General features: G+C 51.4%; 1 protein-coding gene across 4 annotated transcripts in view; it reads left to right on the plus strand.

Annotated features, from left to right (window-relative positions):
• Window positions 1-25,841, plus strand: part of NRP2 (neuropilin 2) — a 120,062-nt gene that overhangs the window by 15,342 nt on the left and 78,879 nt on the right. For all 4 annotated transcript variants that reach the window (XM_079782625.1, XM_079782626.1, XM_079782627.1 and 1 more), the window contains exons 2-3: window positions 994-1,171; window positions 22,782-22,963. In XM_079782625.1, coding sequence (XP_079638751.1) covers window positions 994-1,171; window positions 22,782-22,963 — 360 coding nt within the window. The remainder of the gene's footprint in view (window positions 1-993; window positions 1,172-22,781; window positions 22,964-25,841) is intronic.

Genomic DNA, 25,841 nt, shown 5'->3' on the forward strand with positions numbered 1-25,841 from the left:
CCTCCTGGCACTTATGTAGCTGTTGCCTCCAGCCGGCACTGTGGGGAGGGCGGGAGGGATGCTCAGCCAGGCTCCGCCAGCCCCTTCCCCAGGGCTGCTGACCAGGGACAAAGCAGCAGCACACTCTGCTGGTGGTGACCAGGCAGGAGGGACAGTGGGCAGAAAGCTCGGGGGGGGGGGGCGGGGGGGGGGAGCCAGCCGTCCACTCAGCACAAAGCGCTCTTTGTCGAGGCTCTGAGGTCAGAGTTGGTGGATTCTCCTATGCAGATTTTCCACTCCGTGCATAATGAAATCATAAATCAAATTTGTGGTGGATGTGGAATTAAGTGTTTGGGAGTTTTGCTTTTGCTTTCTTTCAAAAAAAAAAAAAAAAAAGGCTGAAATCACCCTCCAGGGCCTGTTCTGGCCCAAAGCTGAAAACGCGTCTTCCGCATCACATGTAATTGTTACCAGGCTTGTGGGTCGGCACCACAAAACCGCTCTTGTCAGTTCCCGGAGCCGTTACTTCTGGCGGCCTGGGCTGGGCTGGGCTGGGCTGGGAGGCCCGAGAGCATGAAGGATTTATGAGGTAAAGATAGAGGAGAGGCTGAGCGAGCGCAGAAGAAGATGGGCCACGGCCAGGAGGCAGGAAAAGGCAGGGAGGCATGTTAACTTTGCAGCTTTCTTGTTCTTTTTTTTTAATCCCAGAGCATGTGATTGGGAACATTGGCCACCACTTTCTGAAATATTTTCATTGGGGAGAGAGAGAGAGAGTGAGTATGTGTGTGTGTGTGTGTGTGTGTGTGTGTGTGTGTGCTCAGCCATGTGAGGAGGCGGGAGATGGGCTGAAATAACCTCTTCCACTGAATGAGTAAGTAGGTTAGCTTCCTGGACTGCCATAAAAGGTCTGTAAAACCCTTTCAGGCCACTGGTAGAGGAGAGAAACAGGGAGAGGGGGGAAAAAAATGCTGGAACATATTTGAAGTTCCTTGGGTTGTTTGCCCTCTCTTTCAGACCCACCCTGTGGCGGTCGTTTGAATTCCAAATATGCTGGCTACATCACCTCGCCAGGTTACCCCCAGGACTACCCGGCCCACCAGAACTGCGAGTGGATTGTTTACGCGCCCGAACCCAACCAGAAGATTGTCCTCAACTTCAACCCGCACTTCGAAATCGAGAAGCATGACTGCAAGTAAGCACCCTCCTGCCCACTGTGCATCCTTGAGACACTCTCCCTCCCGCCCTCCCTCCTTCCAGCCCGGCTCCGACCGCAGCGCCACCTAATGGCCACACCCGTAACACCGGGCCTGCGAAACACCTGGCCTGCTAAAGGGCGCCGGATCTGGGTCCGAGGGGAACCCAAGATGACATGCTTTTTCAGGGGGAAATAAAGGCCAATTGGTCCCATAGTATGGAGGAAAGAGCCTTCTTGAGTGAATTGTGTAAGGAATAGCATCCTATCTTCAAAAGCTGGCAGTGGGGGGAATTCCCTGTGGGGGCAGGGTGGGAGGTGGACTACAAAACAGCAGCTCTTCTTGATTTTGGGACTTGTCTCCCCGTTTCCTCTTATGCGACCACACATAGGAACCCCACCAGCCTCCTTAATAAAATAGTAGCCCAATCCCCACGTGGAGACTCCCTCTACATCCAGCCGCGGACAGTTGGGCTGTTGTTGTGGGGAATGGCAGCTGGTTTCCTTACAGTTAAAAATCGGAGTCTTCACGGGTATGATCTAGGATGTGCATTGCTTCTTGGTGTCTGTGCTGCACAGGTTAGAGTCTCAAGGCTGCATTTATCTAATAAGCACTCTCCTAATTGCTTTGTAAATATCAACCCACTCCACTCTCACAAGGGCCCTGGGAAATGGGGGTCCTTACCGCCTCCATGTTGCCAACGAGAACAGCCAGAGCCCAGGGAACCTAAGTCAGTCACCTGCGGTGACTCGGCTGGTCTCACACCCTCGGTCCTGTCACGGTGGAGATGTGTGGCTCAGGAGACACCACGTGGACATGGAGACATCTGGGAGTGCTTCAGAAATGCCATGTTAACACGAAGGCCCTATAAATCAAGGCGCGGGAGCAGGCAGCCTTGTCATGTCGAGAATGTGACTACGTGTTTCCTCCCTGAAACAAAAGGGAAAGTTTTCTGTGCAGAAGGTCGTGTCTGGCTCCAGAGGAGCACCTACAAGGTGCCACTGCTCCAGTGGGTGTCCAGTGCCCCCTTATGGTTGCTAGGTAGTCTGAGCCTTTCCTGTGACCAAGGCAATGCAAGTAATGAAAAACTCATCAAGGGGCCAGCTGCTGGGAAAGGTACAGGACGCGGACCTGGATCCAGCCAGCGCTTCCTCATAGAGACAGGACCCTCTGTAACCAGGCAGAAAACGGGACCCTCTGTAACCAGGCCAAACCCTCTGGAGACACTGTAAGACAGAGCCCACTCGATGGTACAAAGCACATTCACATGCTTGGCATGACAATGCTGCCCGCTCCCGCACCTTGATTTATAGGGCCCTCGTGTTAACACGGCATTCACGGTGAACCCGTGCTTCAGTGTCATTGCTGCCCTCGGAGGACTGCTTTTCACCTACGCAATGGTTTTCTCCTAACGAGAGTTAGTCTTTGTTGAGGACCCAAGGGTTTCCTGGATAGATGCCTCATGTGACAAAGAATCATAAGGCCGAGTTTCTAATCGCAGATCGTCTCTTGACTCATGGAAGGACACAGGGTAAGCTCCCCAGTTCCTCTTTGTCTAAGTTCAGTGCACACCCTCGGACACGTGTGCACAGAATCGCAGGGCCGCCCGTTTCCTGCCAGTGAACTTTACCAAGAATTTCTGTGAGAAGGGCTTCTTTATGAGGTGTTTTTGCTCTTGGAGCCTCTGGCTGGGCTGCAGGAGGTTGGCACAGACTGAATCGTAATGCACCGAGCGCTTGGGTCTGAGCTCAGAGAAATTTGACTAAGCACCTCTCTCGACTGAGGGCCAAATTCTGTTCTGCTTATGCCAGCAAATCTCCCAGGGAAATTGCTAGGAGGTCATCCTATGTATATTCATAGCGGCAGAGGGAGAAGGCACGGCTTCGGAAGGAAACACTCAGGAGCTGGTGAGCATGGCTTTCAACATGTTCTGGAGTGTGAAAGGCCAGGAAAACATGCTCCCGCCCTGTTTGGGGCTGCAGGGAGCCCCTTCCCCTTCCAAGACCCAGTTCCAGGGATGGGAGAACGCGGGTTGCTGCCGCCCTTGGGGAAGAGGGCAGAGTCCTTTCATGCTGAGTTGGAGCAGGCCCGTGACAGGTTATCCTCCAGTTTACCATCTTCACTAAGTAGCTTCCTGTTTTCCTTCCCACTCCCCCATTCCGTGCTGCTGGCTTGAACCAGAAAGGTCAGGAAGGTCAGCGAAAAACCTTTCTGGGGTCTCTCTCCCCCAGTGCCAAATTGTCAGAAAGGGTCTGTTGGGGTCAAGCCCCTGCTACTTAACCTTGTCCTTCATTCTCTCCCCCTCCCCCGTGTCCCCTCCACTCCCCATGTCTCTCTCACCCCGATTAATTTTTGTATTTAGAGAGACACATCCGGTCCTCTCAACCTCTCGCTCTGCAAGGTATTTTTGAGATTCTTCCCTGGCCATTTGCATTCAGAACCAGTGGGCTTCTCCCCCACCGCCTCAGTTCACTTGCGAAAGGAACCATTAATCTAATTGAAGTCCTGGAAGTGCTGTCCGGTTCCTCCTCTCTTTCCCCCTCTCGTTTCTGTTCCGAGGGAGCTCCTGGGTTTGGAAAGCACTTACTAGCAAAGGAACGCAGCCTCCTTTCTCCTCTGATTCCGGGTGCCTGTTTCCAAGGGCCTGTGGCTCCGGCAGCCCATCGGGTGGTGCTCACCAAGAGGCGCTGCCTGGACCATCCTTCTGATGAGGACGCTGCAGTGACACTTCCGAGAAAAGGGAGATGAGTAAGGAAGTCAGAAAAGCAGCCAGCCCCTCCTGCTCGCCCCCGCTTCTTCCTTCCTCTGTGCAGGATGAGCTGCGAAGACTGCCCCGGGGCCCGAAAATGCGCCCTGATGGAGAGGCCTGGCCTGGCCAAGCAGTTGGCCCTCTGTGCCTTGAAATCAACCCAAAGGGCTAGGCCAGCAAGTTTCAACCTTTCCAGCTCCTGGCACACATAAAGTAATCACTAAAAGTCTTCAGCGATCCAAAGAGTGTATTTTTTGCCCATCTGACCCAAAAATATAGATATCATTTTGGTTCATTCACACTGGATGGCTATTGTGTTGGCCGTTGTCATTGTTTTATTTGACCATCTAAGGGGAAAGAGGTCAGTCCCCCTGACTAAATAGTCAGGTATTGCCTGTTTTAGAAATACTGGTGGCAGCCCTGGCTGGTCCGGCACAGTTGGTTGGAGTGTCAACCCATACACCAAGATATTGAGGTTGCGATTCCCGGGTCAGGGCACATTACCCAGGTTTCGCGATTCCCGGGTCAGGGCACATTACCCAGGTTTCAGGTTCGATCCCAGTCGGAGTGCATGTGGAGGGCAACCAATCAGCGTTTCTCCCCCACATTGATGTTTCTCTCTCTCTCTCTCTCTCTCTCTCTCTCTCTCTCTCTCTCTCACTCTCTCTCTTCCTTCTTTTCTCTAAGATCAGTAAGAAATAAAAGTCTTGCAGCACACCAATTGAAAATCACTGGTCTGAGCGATTACTGACTAAACTCCAGACAGAGACCTTTTCCCCGAACCTTTGCTTGTGAATTGTGTTCCGTCTGCTTGGAAACTTTCACTCACAGCCTCATCGCCTGGCCATTCTTAGGAATCCCGGCCCCCAGCCCCCAAAGGCTGCTCTGGGGCCTAGTCACTGGCTGTGGGCAGCAACCAGAGGCCTTGTGGCCCTGCCAGGTTGGTGTGGCCCAGGGACAAAAGGGCAGGAGTCGGGGCCACCTGAGCAAACAGGGAGCAGCCACTTCTGTGGTGAGGAGAGGCCACTGCTGGCTGCCTTTCACCCGAGTCATCCGCCAACTGGCTGAATGCAAGGGTTTTAGAAACACACGCAACAAAACGGAATCTTTCTCCATTTCTGAAATCTAAAATCTGTGCCTTTTGAAAAACACCCACTGCATATGATACATGGCTTATTTACGAGTCATCCCCACAGAGGCATGGATGCCAGCCCAGCCCAGCCCAGCCCGGCGGCTCCACCCAATAAAACCAAATTCGAGAGCCTGCGTTAAGAATTGGTCATTTCCAGATGGCTCTGGGGAGAAAACGTGTTTTACAAAGTGCAAAAACCACTAAGAAGACTTGACAGAACATTTCTTCGGCCAAGAACCCACACAGAAGCCTGCACTAACGACCTTATGTGTGTGTGCAGCACGGCAGTATCTGATTCACCTGGCGGGGTGGGGGCGGGGGGGGGGGTGCACGGGTGCAGAATAGCGCTCCATCCAAGTGAAACTTCCAGCTACTGAGACATACCCGCTCCAACTTCCAGAATTTCTTTCTACAAAGGTTATCTGATAAAGGACCTTCTGAAACCTATGCCACACTTCCCTGTCTTCCGAAACAAAACAAAACCTAAGGCGAGTCAACTTTTTTCCCCCCCTAAATGTCACTTTTTGTGACAGGCTGGCTGGGTAATGTCATATTTGGAGTTTCTGTTGACCTTTTAAAACTTCCCAGGCCTCAGTTTCCGCATCTGCAAAACTGTGATGATGATGATGATGATGATGATAACTACTTGTTAATGTAGATGCACAATACTAGTACATGAGCTCCTGTGTTAGCGTCTTTGGGTTTGGTCACAGGGAAGTCTGGGACTTTTCTATCATTGCTCTTGCTGTCACTTCCTGTTCTGAGTAACCTGTCTCCTGGAGCCTTCTTCTGACCTGTTTTGACCCTTTCCTACTGGGTATGGACTTTGCTTTAGGCGGTCTTGCTGTCTATGGCAGCGATTTTCAAGCGGTGTGCCATGGCACCCTCGTGTGCTGCATGAATGTATAAAACATGCAGTACCTGACTGTTTAGTCAGGGTCACTGACCTCTTTTCCCTTAGATGGTCAAATAAAAAAGTGACAACAGCCAACACAACAACAGCCTTCTGGGATGAATGAATGGTATGAATGAATCAAAATTATATCTTTTTTTTTTTTTTGTCAGATAAGCAAAAAATATATTTTTTGGTGTGCCGCAGAATTTTAGTGATTAGTTTATGTGATGAGATGAAAAGGTTGAAAACCCCTGCTTTCTTGGGAAGTTTTGGTCCTTAGGTCTAAGCTTTGCCCCAAGCCAGTGCAACCCAGTGCCTGCTCGCCCGCTTGCTCCAGGCAGCCAAGCTCACAGCAGAGTGAGGAAGGGAACACGGTCTCAGAGCATCAGCGCATGGAGTCCTTGGCATTGAGCTGCTCATGACCTTTCCTTCTGAAACCATCCCTCGCCCCTACCCCCATGTTCTGGATATTGGAGGTTCGGGATATTTAGCCTCTAGCTCAGGGTCCTGGATAAACAAGATGTTCCTGTGTTGATTTACAGCCAGAGGAGCCCTAATCCACAAACCCAAAGTGTGTCTCTTTCTCCCGAAGTAGGGAGTGATATCTTAGAAAGGTAGCAGTTGATAAATTGACTACAGTAAACAGAGGAAACAGACTAGACTTCAATAAACTGGCCCCTCCCCACCATTGATTTCCTGTGCTCAGTAAACACCCTTGATTTCACACAACCAAATACAACCTTACGTCTGCATGAGACCCTGTGAGTGCCCCGTGCTCACACTCCTCACCCTCCCCTCTACAGTGTCCCCTGCACGCTCCCCTCTGCCTCCCCCCAGTTTGCTGGATTCCTCCAGGTCTCTGTTAGGGACCCCCGACGCTGAACACAGAGCTTTGCATATCGCCTTGACTTGCTCGCGTGCCTTTGGTTCATGAGTGGTCACCTTGTGTTCTGAGCATGTAAGTTCTCTAAGGGCATGGACCATACGGTTTATGTGTATATCCCTGGGGCACCTCGTCCTGGAGAATGCTAAGCAGGTGGGTGCAGGTGGTTGTGTTGGTGATATTTTACATTTGAGATGCCAGGACATGAGTCAGCATGGCATGCACCTGCATTGGAAGGCTCACCGAGCTGTCTTCTGTACTTGTCCATCTTGTGATATGACAGGGTGACAGCAGGAGGATCAGACACAGGCTGTGGATGTCTCTAAGCTCTCGGGGACTTGGTCTCTCACCCACAAAATGTCAATAGACTGTTCATGCATTCATCCAAAAATACTGAAGAACCTAGTATGTGCCAAGCATGATCATAGCATTGGGAACGCAGTGATGACCACATTGTACTCTTTGCCCTCATGGAACTTAGAGTTTGGGAGGAGGAAGCAAGTAAAAACACATGGTAACTGATGATAAAGCTGCCACATGTGGAGCATCTCCAAAGCACTCTATAGACAGCATCTCGTTGATTCTTGCAACAAAAACCTGGGAGGTCAGCCTTAGCTGGTTTGGCACAGTGGATAGAGCGTCGGCCTGCAGACTGAAGGGTCCCAGGTTCGATTCCAGTCAACGGTACATGCCCAGATTGCTGGTTTGATCCCCAGTAGGGGGCATGCAAGAGGCAGCCCATCAATGATTCTCTCTCATGGGGCAACCAGGCCAGCAGGGGACTGGGGGGCAGTAAGTGGCTACCAAATTGTGTGGGGTTACCAGGTTGTGTGGGGTTACCAGGCCTGCAGGGGGGGCAGTGAGGGGCAACCAAACGACGGAACAGCAGGCTGCGTGGGGCGACCAGGCCGGCACAGGGGGGCAATGAGGGGCAACCAGGCCAGCAGGGGGAGCAGTTGGGGGCGATCAGGCTGGCGGGGGGGGGGGGGGCAGTTGCGGGCGGTCAGGCCAGAATGGGGGGGCAGTGAGGGATGACCAGGCAGGCAGGCAGAGGCGGTTAGGGGTAATTGGGCCAGCAGGCAGAGGCAGTAAGGGGCGATCAGGCCAGCAGTGGGGGGCAGTTAGGGGCGACCAGGCTGGCAGGCAGAAGCGGTTAGGGGTGATCAGGCCAGTAGCGGGGGGACAGTTAGGGGTGACCAGGCCAGCAGGGGAGAACAGTTAGGGGCGATAAGGCCAGCAGGCAGAGACGGTTAGGTGTGATCAGGCTGATGGGGGTGGGGGGGCAGTTAGGGGTGATCAGGCAGGCAGGCAGGCATGTGAGCAGTTAGGAGCCAGCGGTCCCGGATTGTGAGAAGGATGTCCAACTGCCGGTTTAGGGATCGGGCCTAAACCAGCAGTTGGACAATCCCCCAAGGGGTCCCAGATTGGAGAGGGTGCAGGCTGGGCTGAGGGGACACTCCCCCACCCCCACCCCCGTGCATGAATTTTGTGCACCAGGCCTCTAGTAAAATTATATTTTTTTAAAAAACAACAACACAAAAACCTGGGAGGTTATTGCTACTCTTTCCATTGTGTAGATGGAGAAACGGGCTCAGAGAAGTGAAGTAACTGACCCAAGTGGCAGAGAAGGGTTTTTAAGCCAGAATACCCTACTGTGCTCTTTACTCATGTGTTCCACTGCCTCCCCCTACACCATGCATTCTGACTGGGGACATGTTATGTGAGCCCAGAGCACTGAGGTCAGGCATAGGTTGGGGAGATCAGGGAAGACTCCCTGGAGGAGGTGAGGTCCATATTGATCCTGAATAAGTTAGCCAAGCAAAGGGGGAGGGGGAGGGGCGTGTATGGCTGGTGGTCCAGGCTGAGAGCAACATGTCAAAGAAGAAGGGGAGAGAATTTAATAACTACAGGAACCACAGTAGTTGAAAGGCCATGCTTGTGACTTGATGATACAATCCCTCTTCTTGGTAAAGAGGTGCCTGCGTGTTGCTATTTAATCTTATTTCCTGGCCAGGCAACTTCCACCATCTCAGAGAGGGGCTGTGGTCAGGAAGCAGGAAAGACTAAGATTATGGAGGTTCTGTGCTACCCCCACCCTCTCTGGCCAGGGTCTCTCGGTCTCATACCCTATGTCCAGGAACCCCCATTTAATGCCTGGAAGTGGGGTTGCCTGGGAAAGTCCAGGTAACACTTTGGACTGGGCTCTGCTTGTCGGCTTCCTCCTACACAGGACCACCTCTGTCTCCTTCCCATATGAACAGATGGATGGTAGGAGGCCACATTGTCCGATTGGAGGTGTGGCTTCAGCTGCATCCACCTGGGTTTCTAGAAACCAGAGCGGAGTGAGAGTTCTCTGTGGTTCATCTCAGGAGAGACCCTCAGGTGGTTACTCCTGGCATCGTTCCAGATTTACTGCCTGCTGGACCACAGAAATATTCTGATTCCCCCAGGGAACCAATGAGCAGCACGACTTCTCTGTATTGCAACAACCCTGCTAATGACAGAAACAGATCCCCCTCCAGGTATGTGGTGCAATAAACGGGAACAGCCCTGCTGACTCAGGCTCAGCTGGCCGCTGACCCCACGCTCACCACCCTTGACCAAGGACTCCACCCAGCACCGGAGCTCGCCACAGGAGTGAGAAAAAAGCACCGCAGATTGTTCTTCTCCTCCTACAAAGGTCAAAGGGCAGTTGGGTCACACCGCTATTTTGGGCAGTTTGTTTTTAAACAGGCGATGTTGCAATCGCAACTCTTCAAGTGCAAGCTTCATTGTGGACGTCCTTCTTAACGATGCTCTTTATCTTCCAAGTGAGAAAAATCACTTGAGGTTTTCTAATGCACAATCCCACTTGTTCTGCCTGGCAGCCCGGGCACCTCCTCTGAACCCAGAGGTCCCAGAAGGCCTGCGCCTCACCCCACGTAACTCCGTGTAATTCTCCCATGTAATTACACCGGCGAGAGTGTCTGCAGACATTCAGTGGGAGCTCTGGGTGGAGGGGATAAAGAGGAAAAGGAAATAGACCCAGTAAAAAAAAAAAAATGGATTTTTCTAAAAAAAGGGATTTGTGTGTTTTCCTGTAGTCATGAGTCCTACTTACGGGAAAAATAAAATTGTTTTTTCCCTTTTGTTTTGTCCTTTTTAATGGCAAGGGGGCTTGAAACCTTTGAGTTAAGAGAAACTCAGCAGATAATTTAATTCCATTCTCTGCCTCTGCCTGGATAAATCATCTCGGGGAAAATATATCGGCTGCCCTTGTCTTTCCTTCTAGAAAAGAGCCTCCATAATTGTCCTTCGTTAGGAGACCTAGTGCTTCTCTCATCTCAGGTGATTGCAGAGTAGACGGAGAAAAAGCCCTAAAAAATGTTAGCTGGTCAAAATAAAACTTGAAAGGGAAAAAAAAAAGAAGAAAAGAAGTGAGTTAGGCCTAGGTTTGGAGGGCAGTAAAGCATGAGCAAGGAAAATCCACATGATTTTTTATGCTGTTTTTTTTTCTAGCCTTAGAGCCAAGCATCTTGGCAGTCTATCGGTGTATATGTGTTTTTCTGCTCTGCCTCAACTGTATGTTTGTAGGTGGTTGGAGGGACTGTCAGTCAGACAAGAACAGCAAACATTTACTGCACTCTCCACAGGCATCAGACGCTACTACACCGAGAACTTTCCGTGTTTTACTTCAGCAACCAGCCTATGGGTCTGGTACTACCGTTATTCCCATTTAACAGATGGGGCTACTGAGGCCCGGAGAGATCGCCCAGACAGTGATGGCAGGACTGGGGTTTGAAGCCCGCCACCCAGGGCTGCCTTCGTACGCCTGTGTCCCGTGTACCTAGAGCTGTCATCTGCCATCCCAAAGCTTAGGTATTTGGGGCTGCTCTGATTTCCTTAGCTGTTCCTTTTCTCTTCTTTATTCCTTTTCTTTGCCTCTTCCTGCCATGTGGTCACCTCCGGATGCCAGCAGGGCGGTCAAGGAGAGAGACATCTTTCTGTCTTTAAAGACAAGCTGGGGGCCTGGCTCTCAGTCAATAATCTCTGTCTGCCCCTGTCATCCACCTCCTACTCCCCTGGTCTCCAGCCCCCCTCACCACCCTCTTCAAATTCCCTGCCATCCTCTCCCCCCCCCACCTCCCCACCCCTCTCCACCTAGAATCTGGAGATGTGCGGGCTCCTAATAGAGTGTCAGCGGAAGTAATTGATTCCTCACACAGAGAGAATTCTCCTGCCTTTAGTGTCAGCAGAGCCGAACCAGAGTGTTGGAGGGTGAGCGAGACGTGTAAACAGTCCGTGGCTGAGCTGTCAGGGCGAAGCCAGGCGCACCGGAGTGAGCGAGAGGGAAAACGGTGGAACAAATCATTGTTTTATTGGGAGGGAAAGAGGAAATGATATTTCAGCCCAGGAATGGGCAGTGTGCAGGAGATGGCTGAGTGCTGGGAGCTGGAGGAATCCTGACGTGGGTTTCCATGGAAGAGTTTTCCTTTGTCTCAGGGCAGGAGGTTTCCTCCCCGCCCCACCCCCTCCTCCCATTATCATCATTATTATCATTAAAATAATTACCGTAACAATTACAGTTGATGAGGCCTCAGGTTTATAGAGCACCTTTCATCTAAAAGTTCAAAGTGATTTGTCGATGTGTCATCCCTTTGAGAGTGGTAGGAGGGCAAGAGAGTATTCTTATTTTTTTCTTATCTGCTGGGAAACTGAGATGCAAGCAGACACTGGATCTAGACCAAGCCTCAGGGCAGGCTGCTGGGCTGAGTGTTGGGGTAATGACTCCTCTTGTGGGGGCGCGTTCTCTACTGCCCACCAGGGCCCTGCTCTCCTGTGGCCGGCCAGCCAGCCAGCAGTTCTGTGCACAAAGCCAACAGCACACTGTGGCTGTGGCATAAAGAAAGGCCCTCCAAGGTCTGACTCACACGGTTCCCATCCTGTGAGGAGACTTCCTGCAATCTGGTTCCCTTTCTTGTAGAAGCTGGTGTCCTTTCTGGACATATTTCCTCCCGGTCTTATGGAGCCTCCAGCCAGGAGCATCCAACATTCAGAACATTCGCTGCTTCCACCCAGTTCTTTCTTTCCTCACCTCCTCCCCCGCCCCCCCCCCCCCAATGTTCTTTTTGATTTGAGAGAGAGAGGCAGGAAGAGGGATAGAGAGATAGAAACATCAATGAGAGAGAGAAGCATTAATGAGCCACCTCCTGCAGGCCCCTACTGGGGACTGAGCCCGCAACTTGGGCATGTGCTCCAACCGGGAATCGAATGGTGGCCTCAACCACTGAGCCACACTGGCTGGGTCCCACCCACTTTTTTTCATTGGCAGAGGCGAGTGCTTTAGCATGCACTGGGTGGACAGGGCTGCTTTTGCTCCAAGCTCAGCCAGGTGCCTGCAGGACGCGGCCACTGAAGAAACCGCAGTGATCGAGTTGCTGTTGGAGAGGCGGAAGCAGTTCCAGCTGGCTGGCCGCTGAGTGCTGTATTCAGAATCTCCACCCTGGCGTGGCCGCAGCCCTTCCTGCTGGACGTCACTGCGGCCATCACTTCCACACCCCACCTGTGGTGCCTTTTGCGCCCGTAATGACAGCTTTGCCCCTGAAGCCAGGAGAGGCTCTGAGCTCTGTAACCTGAGCTCCGAGTGAATGAAATGCAAGGACAGGGCCCAGCGCACCTGCCACCTCCTCCCCAATTGTCCCCTGCTTGGATTTCTGCATGGCACGTCTTTCAGACAAGGTTCACGTTTTCCATGCTTTGTCAGGGAGCCTGGAGGCCAGCAATGGGGGAAAGAAGAAAGACTGGGAGCCTAAAGCCCAGGAAAACCATAAAGGACTTCTCCGATGCCATGGTTGATTCCCTCAGGCCCAGCACACCGCGTTCCCCCGCAGGCTCCCACTTTCGGACAGATGGGCAGGTCCTGATTCACTCTCGCGATTAGACCCTCTGGGCGGAGGGTTAGTGAGCACCTGTCCCGGAGGGAACCATTCACCCTGCCAAGTGCAGGGGGCTGCCAGCACACCAGGCCGGGTGATGTGCTCCTATCTCCCCTCCCTGGATGCCAACCACTTCCTCCCCTTCCGTTCACCCCAAGGGCCATGATCCCTGTTCCCATTTATGAGGTCAGGTAAACTGAGGCAGGTGAGCTTCATTGATCCAGGCCAGCTGGGGCAGTGTAGGGAGTCTCTGGCCCTGCTGGGTTTCACCTTCGAGCTGAGCGCCAGCTTGCTGGTGAATGAACATAAACTGTGGGCTGTTCTGCTCTGCTTACCTCCCTGGTGTCCTCACAGAGGACTGGCCAGGGGCTGGGCAGGCTCCCTGCAGCGGGCGAGGACTTTCTAGACGTGCACAGCAGACAGAAGAAAGAGAGAGCCAGCAGCCACCCTGCAAACATTCTCCCCCGAAGCCTTAAACTTCCCATTGGCACCAGCTGCCTAGAAAACCATTTCTTATGTAAGCAAACACGTCCTGCCTGTGGCCTCCTGAGGGCCTGCTGGTCCAGGAGCGGAGCAGGTTTGTGGCCACGTGGCCTCAGGAATGTCGTGCTGGGGAGCCAGGTCAGTGGGGGAAGCGGCCAGAGGGTCAGGGGAGCGGTGGGGGAGGCTTTGTTGTGTGCCCTGAGTTCCCTGCAAGTTCATCTGCAGGGACACTTACCCGACACCCTGTCTGGAGCGGCCTCCTTCCTCACGGTGGGAGGCGTTCTTGGCAGCGTGCTCCGTCAGGAACAATGAGGTCGGCGGGGCCCTCTCCATCATCCCAGGGCCTCTGCAGGAAAACAACCCGCAATTATAAATAGATGTTATTTGTCGTTTCCATATTCTTGCCTTCAAGGTTTTTTGGAATAATTCCTTCAATTTGTTTTGGGTTGTTCTCTTTGCACACTTCCTTTGCTGGGGGTCAGATTTCCTCCCTTCTCGAGAGCCGTGGTGGCCCTGGCTGGGAGGGGACTGTGAAAATGCTCAAAATATCAGAGATGTGAGGTGGGGAGAAATGAAGGCAGAAAACGGAACTGCAAACGGCCACTATTATAAAAGCAACTGGCACCAGTGCAAACCTACAAACGGAGTCCTTTGAGTTAGATAGCAAATGATAATAATAAGTTAGATAACTGATAATAATAATAATAATAATAATAACAACAGCAGGAGCAATTAACAGCTGACATCGACTTATTGAGCACCTACTGCGTGCCAGGCCAGGCACTGTGCTGAGCTATCCATGTGCGTTAGCTCTCCAGCTTGAGGGAAGTTGAATGTCTTGCTGTTCTGAACCCAGCAAATGGGGGGACGGGTGGCTTTGCACCCAGCCTTGCAGGCTGGTTCCAGGGCCGGGGCCCAGAACAGGAGGTTGAGATGAAATCTCAAAAACTCAAGTGACTGAAGCACCGCTGGCGGATTTATACAGGAGAAGGAATTTTAAGAAACCACCCTCCCAGCACCTAAGTTGTGGGGCATTGAGACTCTAGCTTTATGATTTTTCATTTCATCATCACATGTTTGTTTGGTTTGCAAAGCATTGTGTGTATGTAACTGTGCTCCCCCAAGTCCATCGTCCTACTGTGTGAAACACGGGTAATAATAGAAACAGTCAATGTCTCCTCCGCGCATTCTAAGCCTAAGGCATCTAGCATTGTGCTGGGCTGGTATGTATCTTTGCAATCTTTCCAACAATGGAGGTGGAGACTGTTATTCCAGTGGTCGGCAAACTGTGGCTTGCGAGCCACATGCGGCTTTTTGGCCCCTTGAGTGTGGCTCTTCCACAAAATACCACGTGCGGGCGCGCATGTACAGTGCGATTGAAACGTCATGGCCCATGCGCAGAAGTCGGTTTTCGGCTCTCAAAAGAAATTTCAATCATTATACTGTTGATATTTGGCTCTGTTGACTAGTGAGTTTGCCGACCACTGTGTTATTATTCCCATTGTATGGATGAAGAAACTGAGACTCAGGCAAAATAAATGCATTGCCTGCAGACCTGTCACTAACGGGAGCCAGAAACGAGATGGGTCTGTCTGTTGTAGGCGGTGGGTGATAAAGGCACCAGGTGTCTGACAGTGGGGTCAGACCAAACCTTGGTACTTGGGCTCTGGCTAGGACAGTGGTCGGCAAACGCGTTAGTCAACAGAGCCAAATATCAACAGTACAACGATGGAAATTTCTTTTGAGAGACAAATTTTTTAAACTTAAACTTCTTCTAACGCCACTTCTTCAAAATAGACTCGCCAGGCCGTGGTATTTTGTGGAAGAGCCACACTCAGGGGGCCAAAGAGCCGCATGTGGCTCGCGAGCCGCAGTTTGCCGACCACGGGGCTAGGAAAGACTTCAGAGCCAAAACCCAAACTGTCAGAGAACATTTACTTAGTAAATCACAGAGGTGGAAGAAATGGGCTTAGGAAATTAGTTACATCATGGAGGTAAAGGAAGGGGCCCTTGGAGCTTGGGAGTGAGGAAGCTAACGTGACATGCCTGGGGCAGGGAGGGGAGGGGAAAAGGCCGAGGCCGGGCTTGCTCCTGGGAGGGAGAGTGCACTGGGTTCTCCGTCCTAAGAGTTTTAAGGGTCCTAAGAGTTTTAAGGGCGGAGATTTTGGGGGAGGTCCCAGAGGAAGATCTTAATAGAATATTCAGTCGTCTTCCAGGTATGTCCATTCAGGGTCTCTGGGTCTCCACTAATGGATTGGCTGACTCCAGGGCAGGGGGTCATTATTCAATGCAGCTGGTCCTGATATCAGCTGTGGCTGGTTTTGTTGCTTTTCTGGGCCTGGATTTGAAATACAGCTGAGGCCTAGATGTTATCTCTAGGGAGGAAAGGTCAGGGGGTCCAAACTGCAGGACCAGCGATATGCTCGGGGAGGGAAGGTCACCCTGGGGCGAGGTCCCATACAACAATGGATCGCCCATGGCTAGGCACCCAGGGCTTTCCACCCTGCTGACCTTCGGCACCTGGCCCATGTCCTTGCTCTAACTGCCAACCACACGCCTACAGAGCCCATGTGCTTTACTTCCCAGAGTACACACAGTTTTGTGGACAGATATGTTTCCGTGAAGGAGTCATTTAAGAATTTTTTTTTTGTCACAGGTCCCTTTTCTATGAAAATGTGCATATGCACACACACACAAAATTTCTGCATATGTTTACAGGGGTTCCCCGTCTACGGAAACTCATCCGTGGACCCCACTGAAAAGTCATGGGCTTCAGATCCTGTGCTCTAGATCATACTTCAAGAGCTTATAAATACACAGGATACTATCTGCTCACTCGATGGACCATATGTTCACATATGGGTGTATATGTGCATATAAAAATACTTCACTTTCAAAGATTAATATGTTATCCCATCTGAACACTTACATGCTAGATGTCTACTGGGTTGAGCCTTGAAACCATGAATTGTAAAGCTGCTTGCTCACTGCCTCCATTGGTGATTTGTCTATTCATTTTGGCAAGTCCTATAGGCTTTGTTTAAACAAAACAGCTAAATAAAAAGAGCAAGATTCTGTTAAGTCTCTCACTGAGACCAAGCTGTTTCTTTACCCCTGGTGCCTCCTAATATTCTTGTGCTGTAGCAATCTGGCATTCCCTCTGCTCTCAGATACTCATTCAACAGCAAGGCAAAGGGACGGGGGGGGGGGGGGGGGGGGGGGTGAGGAGGAGGGGGGCGAGGTCTGTGCCCTGGAGTGAGACTGCCTGGGTTCAAAGCCTGCCTCTGACCTTTCCTTGTCACGTGACCTTGGGCCGGCCACTTCACCTCTCTGAGCCTCAGTGTCAGCATCTGCAAATGGATGGCCATTGGAACAGGGCGTGGTGTGTATAGTAAATGAGGTTCAGATGTAGTAGTACCTAAACGGAGGGCCTCGCCCACAGTCAGTGCTCAGTAAATGGGAGCTCTTCCCATCTCATGGGTGGGACCAAAGACAGGGAGACAGTCCAGGAAAGGAGCTGCGCTTCCTTAAAAGACCCCACCTGATGGCAAGCCGACTTCTTCCTGAAGGCGGGCTGTCCCTACTGACCCTGAGAAGCCGGCGCCTGGCTTTGGGCCTGCGGTAACCAGAGACTGCACACTGCACAGACCTGCCCCGCAGCCTCTGCGTCCCGGCAGCTGCTTCTTTGTGAAGTTGTACAGGACCGTTGTTTTTCCTCCTCTTTTCCCTGAAGGCGTGTGTGTGTGTGTGTGTGTGTGTGTGTGTGTGTGTGTGTATTTCAGAGAGGAAGGGAGAGGGAGAGAGAGATAGAAGCATCAATGATGAGAGAGAATCATTGATTGGCTGCCTCCTGCACATCCCCTACTGGGGATCAAGCCCGCAACCCGGGCACGTGCCCTCACCGGGAATCGAACTGTGACCTCCTGGTTCCTAGGCCGATGCTCAACTACTGAGCGACACAGGCTGGACATCCCTGCAGGATTTCACGTAAGGATGAGTAAGACAGTGCTGGTAGGTGTCTCTGAACTTCCTGGAAGAGAGGCACTCCAGGAGGTGACAAATCCTCTGGCCTGGATAATCGACTCATGGAATATGGAACTTTGAAAGTGTGAGAAAATCTCAGATCACTTTGACAGCATTTTAATTATAGCTGATTTGTTTGCCGCTAATAGTGAACGTGCTGTCAGCGTGATTTGAGGTGTTTCTTCCACTCAAAATGTTGTATTTCATGTTTTTGAGTCGCAAGGCAGCCTTCTGGTTTCCAGGTACAACCAGAATAGCTCAGGGATTGATTGTGTCGAACACAAAGGAAAAGAGGGTAAGATGGACCAAACATACTCAGTTCCTCGGAAGGTGTCATCAGAGTTCATTCTTCTGAACATGGAGTGCCAACCTCAAGCCCCTCATTTATTCACTCATCAGTAGGTTAGGGAGCCCTCCTGTGTACAGTGCACCAAACGAGTATTGCAAATGCAGCAGCGAAAAGGCAAGGCCCTTGCCCTCTGGGTGCAAACTGCCTGGTTCAGGACACGGATTCTGAACAAACAAATATATTGACAAGACCTTTACCACTCCCACAGCATGCGGGGGAGATGAGCCCTCTCCTCTCCTGTAGCACTGATAGCTGTACAGGCGATAAGAGGGTGGAGAGGTAGAGAATGAGGGCATGTCCTCTGAAACAGGGTGGTCAGGGCAGGCTCCCCGGAAGAGGTGGCTTTTGCACTTCGAAGGATGAGAAGGTACCAGCCAATAGAGAAAGGTAATGGTATTGCAGGCAGAGGAAGAACAAGTGCAAAGGCCCGAGGCGGGAACAAGCATGCCATGTCCCAAGTGTGATGTCTTAAACGTTGGATGATACAAGTAGCGTGAAAGAGGAGGCATTGCTTGGGAAGCAAAGGTTATGGCTTCAGGACTTAGGTGGGCACAGGTGTGCCGATGTGTAGACCTAAATCCCAGAGGGTGGGCACAGCATTTTTCCTCGGAGCCCGCAGGTACTCACTGTGACATAGAAATCCCCTCACAAAGGCAGGCTCCGGAAGGGGTGGACGTCATCCTGCTGCCCAGCCTTAGGGGGCCTGCCGGGAAGTGTGGAGTGTAGACAGGGTCGTGGAGACCAGAGAGCCTTCCTCATGTTGGTCAAGTGAGGTGAGGAAGAGATGAGACTGTTGCTTTTCCATGTCTCTCCCGTGGACTCTTAAATTAATTCCACTGTCACCCTGGAATAACTCTAACCGGTTTGGCTCCTGGATAGAGTGTCTGCCTGTAGACTGCAGGGTCCTGGGTTCAATTCGGTCAAGGACACGTACCTCAGTTGTAGGTGCAATCCCTGGCCCCGGTTGGGGCGCCTGTGGGAGGCAACCAATCATTGTGTCTCTCTCACATCAATGTTTCTCTCTCTGTGTCTCTCTCCCTCCTTTCCACTCTCTAAAAATCAATGGAAAAATATCTTTGGGTGAGGATTAACAAAAAAAAAAAAATTAATTCTACTGTCAAGATTCCCACACCCTTACTGGACTGTTTGGGGGTTGGGGGTTGAGCCCCACGCTGTACCCCCGATTCCTTCACCAAACAAACACTGGATCCTAGATGCTGGACGCTGAGTCATCTTTATCCCAAGGCCACAGACGTCCTTCTGCGAGCTTTCTCACACGAACCTGACAACACGAAATTTCTGAGATTTACTCCAGCTGTGGCAAATCCCTAATAAAAAATTTCCCCAAATGAGTCAGTCCCACAGGAGGCAACTGAGACATTCTGTGTGGTGTCAGCGTGTCATTTGGAGTGGGTCTTGTCTACAAAAAGCCCAGCCGCAGCCCTGGTGGTTGACTGGGGCTTGTCCGCAGGGCAGAACCCGGACACCGGAGGGAGGGAGACTCCACCACAAAGTACAACGCCAGGTAGCTTTTCCCTCAAGTAAACCTGATGGGAAAAAACAGCTTTTCCCAGAAGTTCAAGTAAGGGCGGATTATTTGCCTCACAAAAGGATTTAGCCGAGGGCTCCTTTAAATAACCAGCTCAAGAGAGAAAATGTATAATGCGATGGAGTGATTGGAAAACTTTTTCCCAAGGTGTATCTCTTCACTCTGTGTGCACGTGGGAATGTAAGGCTGTATTTGTAGCTGTCAGCGTTACACAGAAGGGTTTGGGCCCGTGTATCCATTGAGGACACTGAGGCCAGCATGTAGCTGTGGCCTTGGTTGGGCAGCCCTGCTTCACCCCTGATTCTGCTGATCCCTTCCGTTGATCCAGGGGTGATCAGGCAACCAGACAAAACCCTCCCCCTTCTGACAGAGGAGCTGGTGGGTGTTGGGGCCTCTCTCTGTCCTTCCTGTTCCTGGAGGAAGTGGCACCACAGCCGCTAGAGCTATCCTGTGGTCTTCACAGAAAGGTAGTTAGTATTTGTTGAGTGGGGGCCCTGTCCCTGGCTCTGTGGTAGGTGCCCCCACAGGCTGTGTCTTAGTTCGTCCGCACAGTGAGTCTGTGAGATGGATGGTGATGGTGATATTTATCTTTTATCTGCTAAGTTATGAAAGCTGGGTTGTTTCCCAGCACTTCTACTTGGGAAACAACTCTTAATGGAAGTAGTTTTATTTTATATCTTTGTGGCTTATTAGAGAAACGTAGGCTTATTAGAGAAATGTAGACTTATTGTAAACAATTCACATAATAGAAGAGAACAAAGAAGAAAGTCAAAATTACCAATTATCCCACCACTCATCTATCTCCCCACTGTTAATATTTTAGTATGCACTCTTTGAGGCTTTTTTTTCTGTATGTGTATGCAAGAAAAAAATATATATGTACATGTAAACACACACGTTTTAAAACATACTTGTAAAAATATCTATGTTTTTCAACTGAACAATGTATCATGAACATTTTTTTTCCATAAACAAAGCATCTAGACCTGCAGCACTATCTTCTAGAGCAGCGGAGTATTCCATTTTATCTATCGTATGCCAACACGGATAGACGTGTGATGTGGGCATTCCGACACGATGCTGCTATAAACATAGCATCTTTCCACTTCTTATGTGCTGCTGCTTCTATGTCCACCCACACAGATTCATATACCTCTTTGCACAGTTGCCTGGTTATTTTCTTAGGAAAAATTCCCAGCCGTGGGATTGCTGGAGTAAAGGGTATGAACATGTTACCTTTCGTCACATTTTTGCCAAGATGCCCTCCAAAATGTTTGAACAGGTGTGCCTTCCTGCTCCCCCTACCGTGTCCTTCCTCACTCTGTCTCTCAGGGAAAGTCGCTGCTGCTCGAGCCAGCCTCGGCCTCTTCACCTGTGAAATGGGCGTGGGGACCGCAGGTCACAGTGGGCGTTTATTAAGCACATACTAACTGCCAGGCTGTGTACCGACACTGTGTATGCATCATGTTGGCCATTGACATCTCACAGCAACCCTAGGAGAAAGAGGCTAATGTCCCTATTTTACTTTTATTTTCTCTGTTTCTGAGGCTCAGAGGGTTGTGATTTGCCTGAGGGCACCCAGTTCATTAGGCTGAGCTGTGTCACTTGGGGTGAAGGGAGGGCTCTTTCTCTCCGGGAGCCACACTTTGGCTAGTCCAGGTGGCCAGGTAATGTCTGCTTAAGGAGTCCGCGTGGCTTCTCCACCACCGTGCGAGCTGGCGGGCATCCCATTACTCACTGGGCGGGACTGGCTCGCAGCACTTACCTCGGTGTGGAAATAGTAAGGAGGGATTTTCCAGAAGGTTTGGGGAATTTCCTCTGAGGACCAACTAAGTGTCTTTTCACTTTTGTTTCGGAAGAGAGGAAGCATGTTTTCAAAGTCGGCACCATCTCCCACAGTGAAATTCCAGACCTACACAACTCCCCAGCCCCACTGCCTTCCCTGACTGGCCATCCTCCACAGCTCCTGGCGGAGACCCCAGACTCTAACCCGCTTCCGTGAGTCTTTCCACTGCGGGATTCCAGGTGTCTGGGATCAGCGAATGAAGGAATCCTGATCCACACCTTCCACTTCCTTCTCGGGCCTATTGATCTGGAAGTGTCCGAGCAACCTGAATATGCGAGCAACCTGAAATGCGGCTCTCAGGGGCTGGAGTGGGGCCTCAGGCCACTCTGGCTCCAAGAAGCCACTTCTGCCGGCAGCCGGCTCCCACAGACCCTGGGTGTGTGGCAGGCACATCCAGGGAGGGTAGCCTTTCCAAACCCTCTTTTTTTAAAATAAATAAATAAATAAATAAATAAATTTTTATTGACTTTTAGAGAAAGAGGAAGGGAGAGGGATCCAGGGTCCGAGCCCAAGACACAGGCATGTGCCCTGACTGGGAATCAACGCTCAACCACTGAGCCACACTGGCCAGGCCAGACCCTCTTTTTAAGGGAAAGAGATTTCTCCTGTGTTGGTTTAGCAGGTTGATGCCAAGTAAATACAGAGGGATGGAGAGGGAGATGATGGTTTTCAGTAAATAACGGTGCCGTGACCAGCAGTTGGAAGGGAGCTGGTAGGGAAATGTCCCACCTCGGCATTGGGACCCCAGAGCAGGAACCCAGTGAGGGCACAGTGATTGCCAGAGCACACAGCAAGGCTGAGGGTGTGTGTCTGTGCAGATAAAGTGTCGCAGGATGTAAATGCCATCGCACAGCCCAGCCAAGGATGGCTTTGAGGTGTCTTTCCCCGCCGGGCAGTTGGATCCTTTGAAATGAGCTCAGGCCTCGGTGGGGGAGGGCGGGCGGCCCCTCTGCCTCTTGCTGAGGCTAGGAGTTACGTGCTCTGAGAGGCTGGTCCCTGGGGACTCACCCCCTGCGTTGGGAGAAAGGTTTTTATTGCCTTATCTAACGTGATGCTGATTCCTTTTAAAAATATGTTGTTGGCCAGACGTTGCTGATGTGAACTTTGCAGAGTCATCTCAGGGAGGGAGGTGGCCCACGTTTGGGGAGTCTTTGTCATGAATAAGTAAAGAGAAGAGAGGAGGGAGGACCCAGGAGAAAACCTAAATGTGGGGGAGGGAGCAGGAAAATACAAATATCTCTGCAACATCCCCAGTGTGCCTGGCTCGGTGCCTAGCACCTCGCATATGATTTTTTCATTCCATCTCTCTCCCAACCCCCTGAGGTGGGTGTTTTTATCCCCATCTTCCAGAGGAAGAAATGGATGCTCAAATGGGTTAAGCAACTTGCAGTGATACAGAGCTAAGAGGCAATGACCAAGATGCAGAAAGATCATTAATGGAAATAAAAATGGTTCTACGGAAGGAAGAAAAAAATGTGTTTTTTTGAGATATTTGATAGACTGATGCTACTGCTCATATGTGGGCAAGAGATAAGGCCTTAAAATCTCGCCATCGGCCGAGGTGCTCATTCTCTGTGGCTTTAGTAAAGCAAGGCAACTTCCTGTGTGTGTGTGTGACACTCTGCAAGCAAACGTTAAGTGGCCTTGTTTGAGCAATCCGAAACACCTAAGTGTCTGGAAACGAATGGAGAGAGAGCACACGAGCTAGAGTGAGACAAGGGGTCCTTTTCGTCTCCTTCAAGTGGTCTTTTCTCACCTGTGCCCCTTGGCGCCCTCCTCACCTAGGTATGACTTCATCGAGATCCGGGATGGGGACAGTGAGTCTGCAGACCTCCTGGGGAAGCACTGTGGGAACATCGCTCCGCCCACCATCATCTCCTCGGGCTCCGTGCTCTTCATCAAGTTCACCTCCGACTACGCCCGGCAGGGTGCCGGCTTCTCCCTGCGCTACGAGATCTTCAAGACAGGTGAGTGTGGTCCCGGGTGGAAGGCCAGGACCTGGGCAGCTAAGAGAAGAGGGGGCACCACCACCCTCCGTGTCTGGCTGTGGGGCACTGCCTACGGGAACTGTGTTACAGTCGTGTGCGCATAGACAGGTTGATGAGGGAGGAGAGGTGCAGGCAGACCTGGGGACAGACCAAGACGGAAGCCAGTGATAGTTATCATCCAACTTGCGAGGGCGATGTGCTGGGTGATGCCCGACGGGGCGACAAGCTTTGTTTGTGTCACCGAAAGAGAAGGGCCACCAATGAAATAGAAAACCACTGTTGGGACGAATCTGATTCTTGTGTTTTTTAAAAGTCACAGTAATCTTCATGGGAAAAAGCAAAACTTGGTTGACCTTCCTCCTAATTACTTCACGGTTTAATGTTGCCTTTATTTGGAATTACACGGGACAGGAGGACATAATCTTTGTATTGTGTAGAGTCTCTAAAGATCTCAGTGTGGCCTATGCCCTCCCACTGGGGTCAGACAGTAGCTTTGAAATTCAGTTATGGCTCCCAGAAATTCCCCTCGCTGATCCACTTTACCACCTCTACCCATAGAACCCCCACTTCCTAAATGCCAATGAAGCTGACCCCGAAAAAGCAAGAAAAAAGAAAAAAAGAGACAGATCATGCACATCAAGCAGACTGCTTGCTTTCGACTAGCTCCCCCTTAGATTGCTGAGAGCATGGACCAGTGCTGATGCCCATGCCTGGATAGATCCAACTTTCATTCACAAGACGCTGGTTCAGCATCTCCATTTCTGCTCTCCCAGCAGCGTGCCGGGCCCTCCCATAGGTGAGCTCACGATCATGAGGCCGAGTGACGCTCATCCCCCAATTCTCCCCTGTCCCTCGGCCGCTCTGCCACCGACGAGGCTCCCGCCCCAGCGGAGGAGCGTGTTCCCCTCACCAGCCTAAGTTTTGCAGCTCGTGGATGGAGCTGGTGAAAGCGGAGGCCTTGTCATCGAGAGGCCCAAGTCCGGCGCCTATTGAGTTCAGTGTGAGGGGAGCTATTCATATATATTTTCTTTTTCACTAAACAGTTCTTGAAAGGAAGTGGTAGCGGCTGAAAGCACTTTTTATATCCACTCTGTCTAAATATTTGTGAAATTTGTCTGCCTGAGAACAAGAACGGAGAGCCTGATGAAGGGGTGGGGCCGAGGGAACTGTGTCGAGCCAGAGTGGGAGCCCAGACTCTCGCAGGCACGAGTCCCGAGAAGGGCCATCTGCTGCGGGTCATCACCCGCCTGACTCCGCAAGGTCACGGGGACTGACAGTCTGTGTGCAGTGGCTCCAGGCGGGTGGGCAGCTCCTGAATCGCTTGATCCACAGTCCCCGAGTCCTGGGCAAGCTCCGATCACTGATGAAACGCTCATTGTAGCATTTCTGCTGGGAGCAGTGGGGAGAGAGGCCAGACAAGGGAATAAAAGAGTGTTCGCCCTCCTCTAGGGAGGGAGACCGGTGTGCCGACCCTCAGCACGCAACAGAGGCACATTGTTGGATGAATGTATGTAAATAGACATGTCAGTGGGAGGAAGAACTGTAATATGAGGCAGAATGAGTAAGCGCTCAGGTAAGGTGTGACTGACACGTGGTGGTGGTGAAAAGGAGGGCTCCATCGGGTGACTTGGCAAGTGGAGCATCTGGGAAGTCTATTCGATAGCAGGGTCCCCAGGGCTCAGCTGTCACTCGGCTCCACTGTGCTGGCCGTGGGAGGGAAACAGCTCCAAGCAAGGTCTCCAGGGAGCTGGCCACGGGGCTGTCGCAACAAAATGAGCAGGACCGTTCAAGCAGGACCTCTGTGTCACGCCTCCGGACTCAGTGGTTCACAACGACGCTGCCACGTTCTCCAGAAAGCCCCAGGAAAGTGGGTGTTAACTCTACTCAGATTTAAGGGGACGGTGTTAAAAGTGAAAAACACAGGGGGGTATTATAACCCAGCATTGCCATGTTGAGGACAGACTGAGGTAGGATTTTTTGAATGAGGCGGCGAGTCTGCATACTTCTTAGAAACAAGAGTGCCCCCCGAGAGGGGTGGCTTGGGCGTGGAGACATGGGCAGCCTGCTTTCAGGACTGCCGCTGTCTGTACAAGGAGGAAGGGTGTGACTGCAGTGGGGGGTATCTATCCCCGCCAACAACAGCCGTGCTTCTGGGAAATGTAAGAAAGAAGACGAGAGCCCAGTGGTTTCTCGGGGCCACTGCAACCTGCCATCATGTCCGTTCCAAAGAGCAGCTCTGGGCATGAACGACAACTCGGCATAAAGCACATACAAGTACATGTGTGGGTGTGCAAACGTCAACATTCTTCCAGGCGCCGTGCCCTGCACCCACCGTGGGAGTCTTGAGAGAAAATACACCATTGACATCATCTGCAGAACATGAAAGAAGCGCGTGCACGTTCTGAAGAAGTGTAAACACGCGCAGCTATGTTTGCCGGTCGGATTCATAGAGAACGAAGGGGGAACCGTAAACACAGACACACATGCCCATAGAGAGGGCTCTGGAAGCCTTCGCCAGCACATCGCCCTGGCGAGACGGCTGCGAAATGAAACGGACAGACACCCCCCCCACACTTGGGTACCGGCAGGGGCCATGCGGCTGGAGTGGGGAGTGCATGTCTGCCCTGAATGAAGTGGTTCATGAAGGAGTCTGTGCATTACTAGACAGCCGCGTGTAAAGGGGTAAACCAAAACAACTCGTAAACTCCCAGGCTCTCCAGTCCCCAAGTCCTGGGCCGAACAGAGAAAGGAATTTTAAAATAACTTAAAATACAGCATTGGAGACTTGAATCACTGGAAAATGTGGCTTTTTGTTTGTTTGTTTGTTTTCTGGTGCTCCTTGGACCAACGTTCAAGA

The sequence above is a fragment of the Cnephaeus nilssonii genome (assembly GCF_951640355.1).
Source record: "Cnephaeus nilssonii genome assembly, chromosome: 10".
Taxonomy (NCBI): domain Eukaryota; kingdom Metazoa; phylum Chordata; class Mammalia; order Chiroptera; family Vespertilionidae; genus Cnephaeus; species Cnephaeus nilssonii.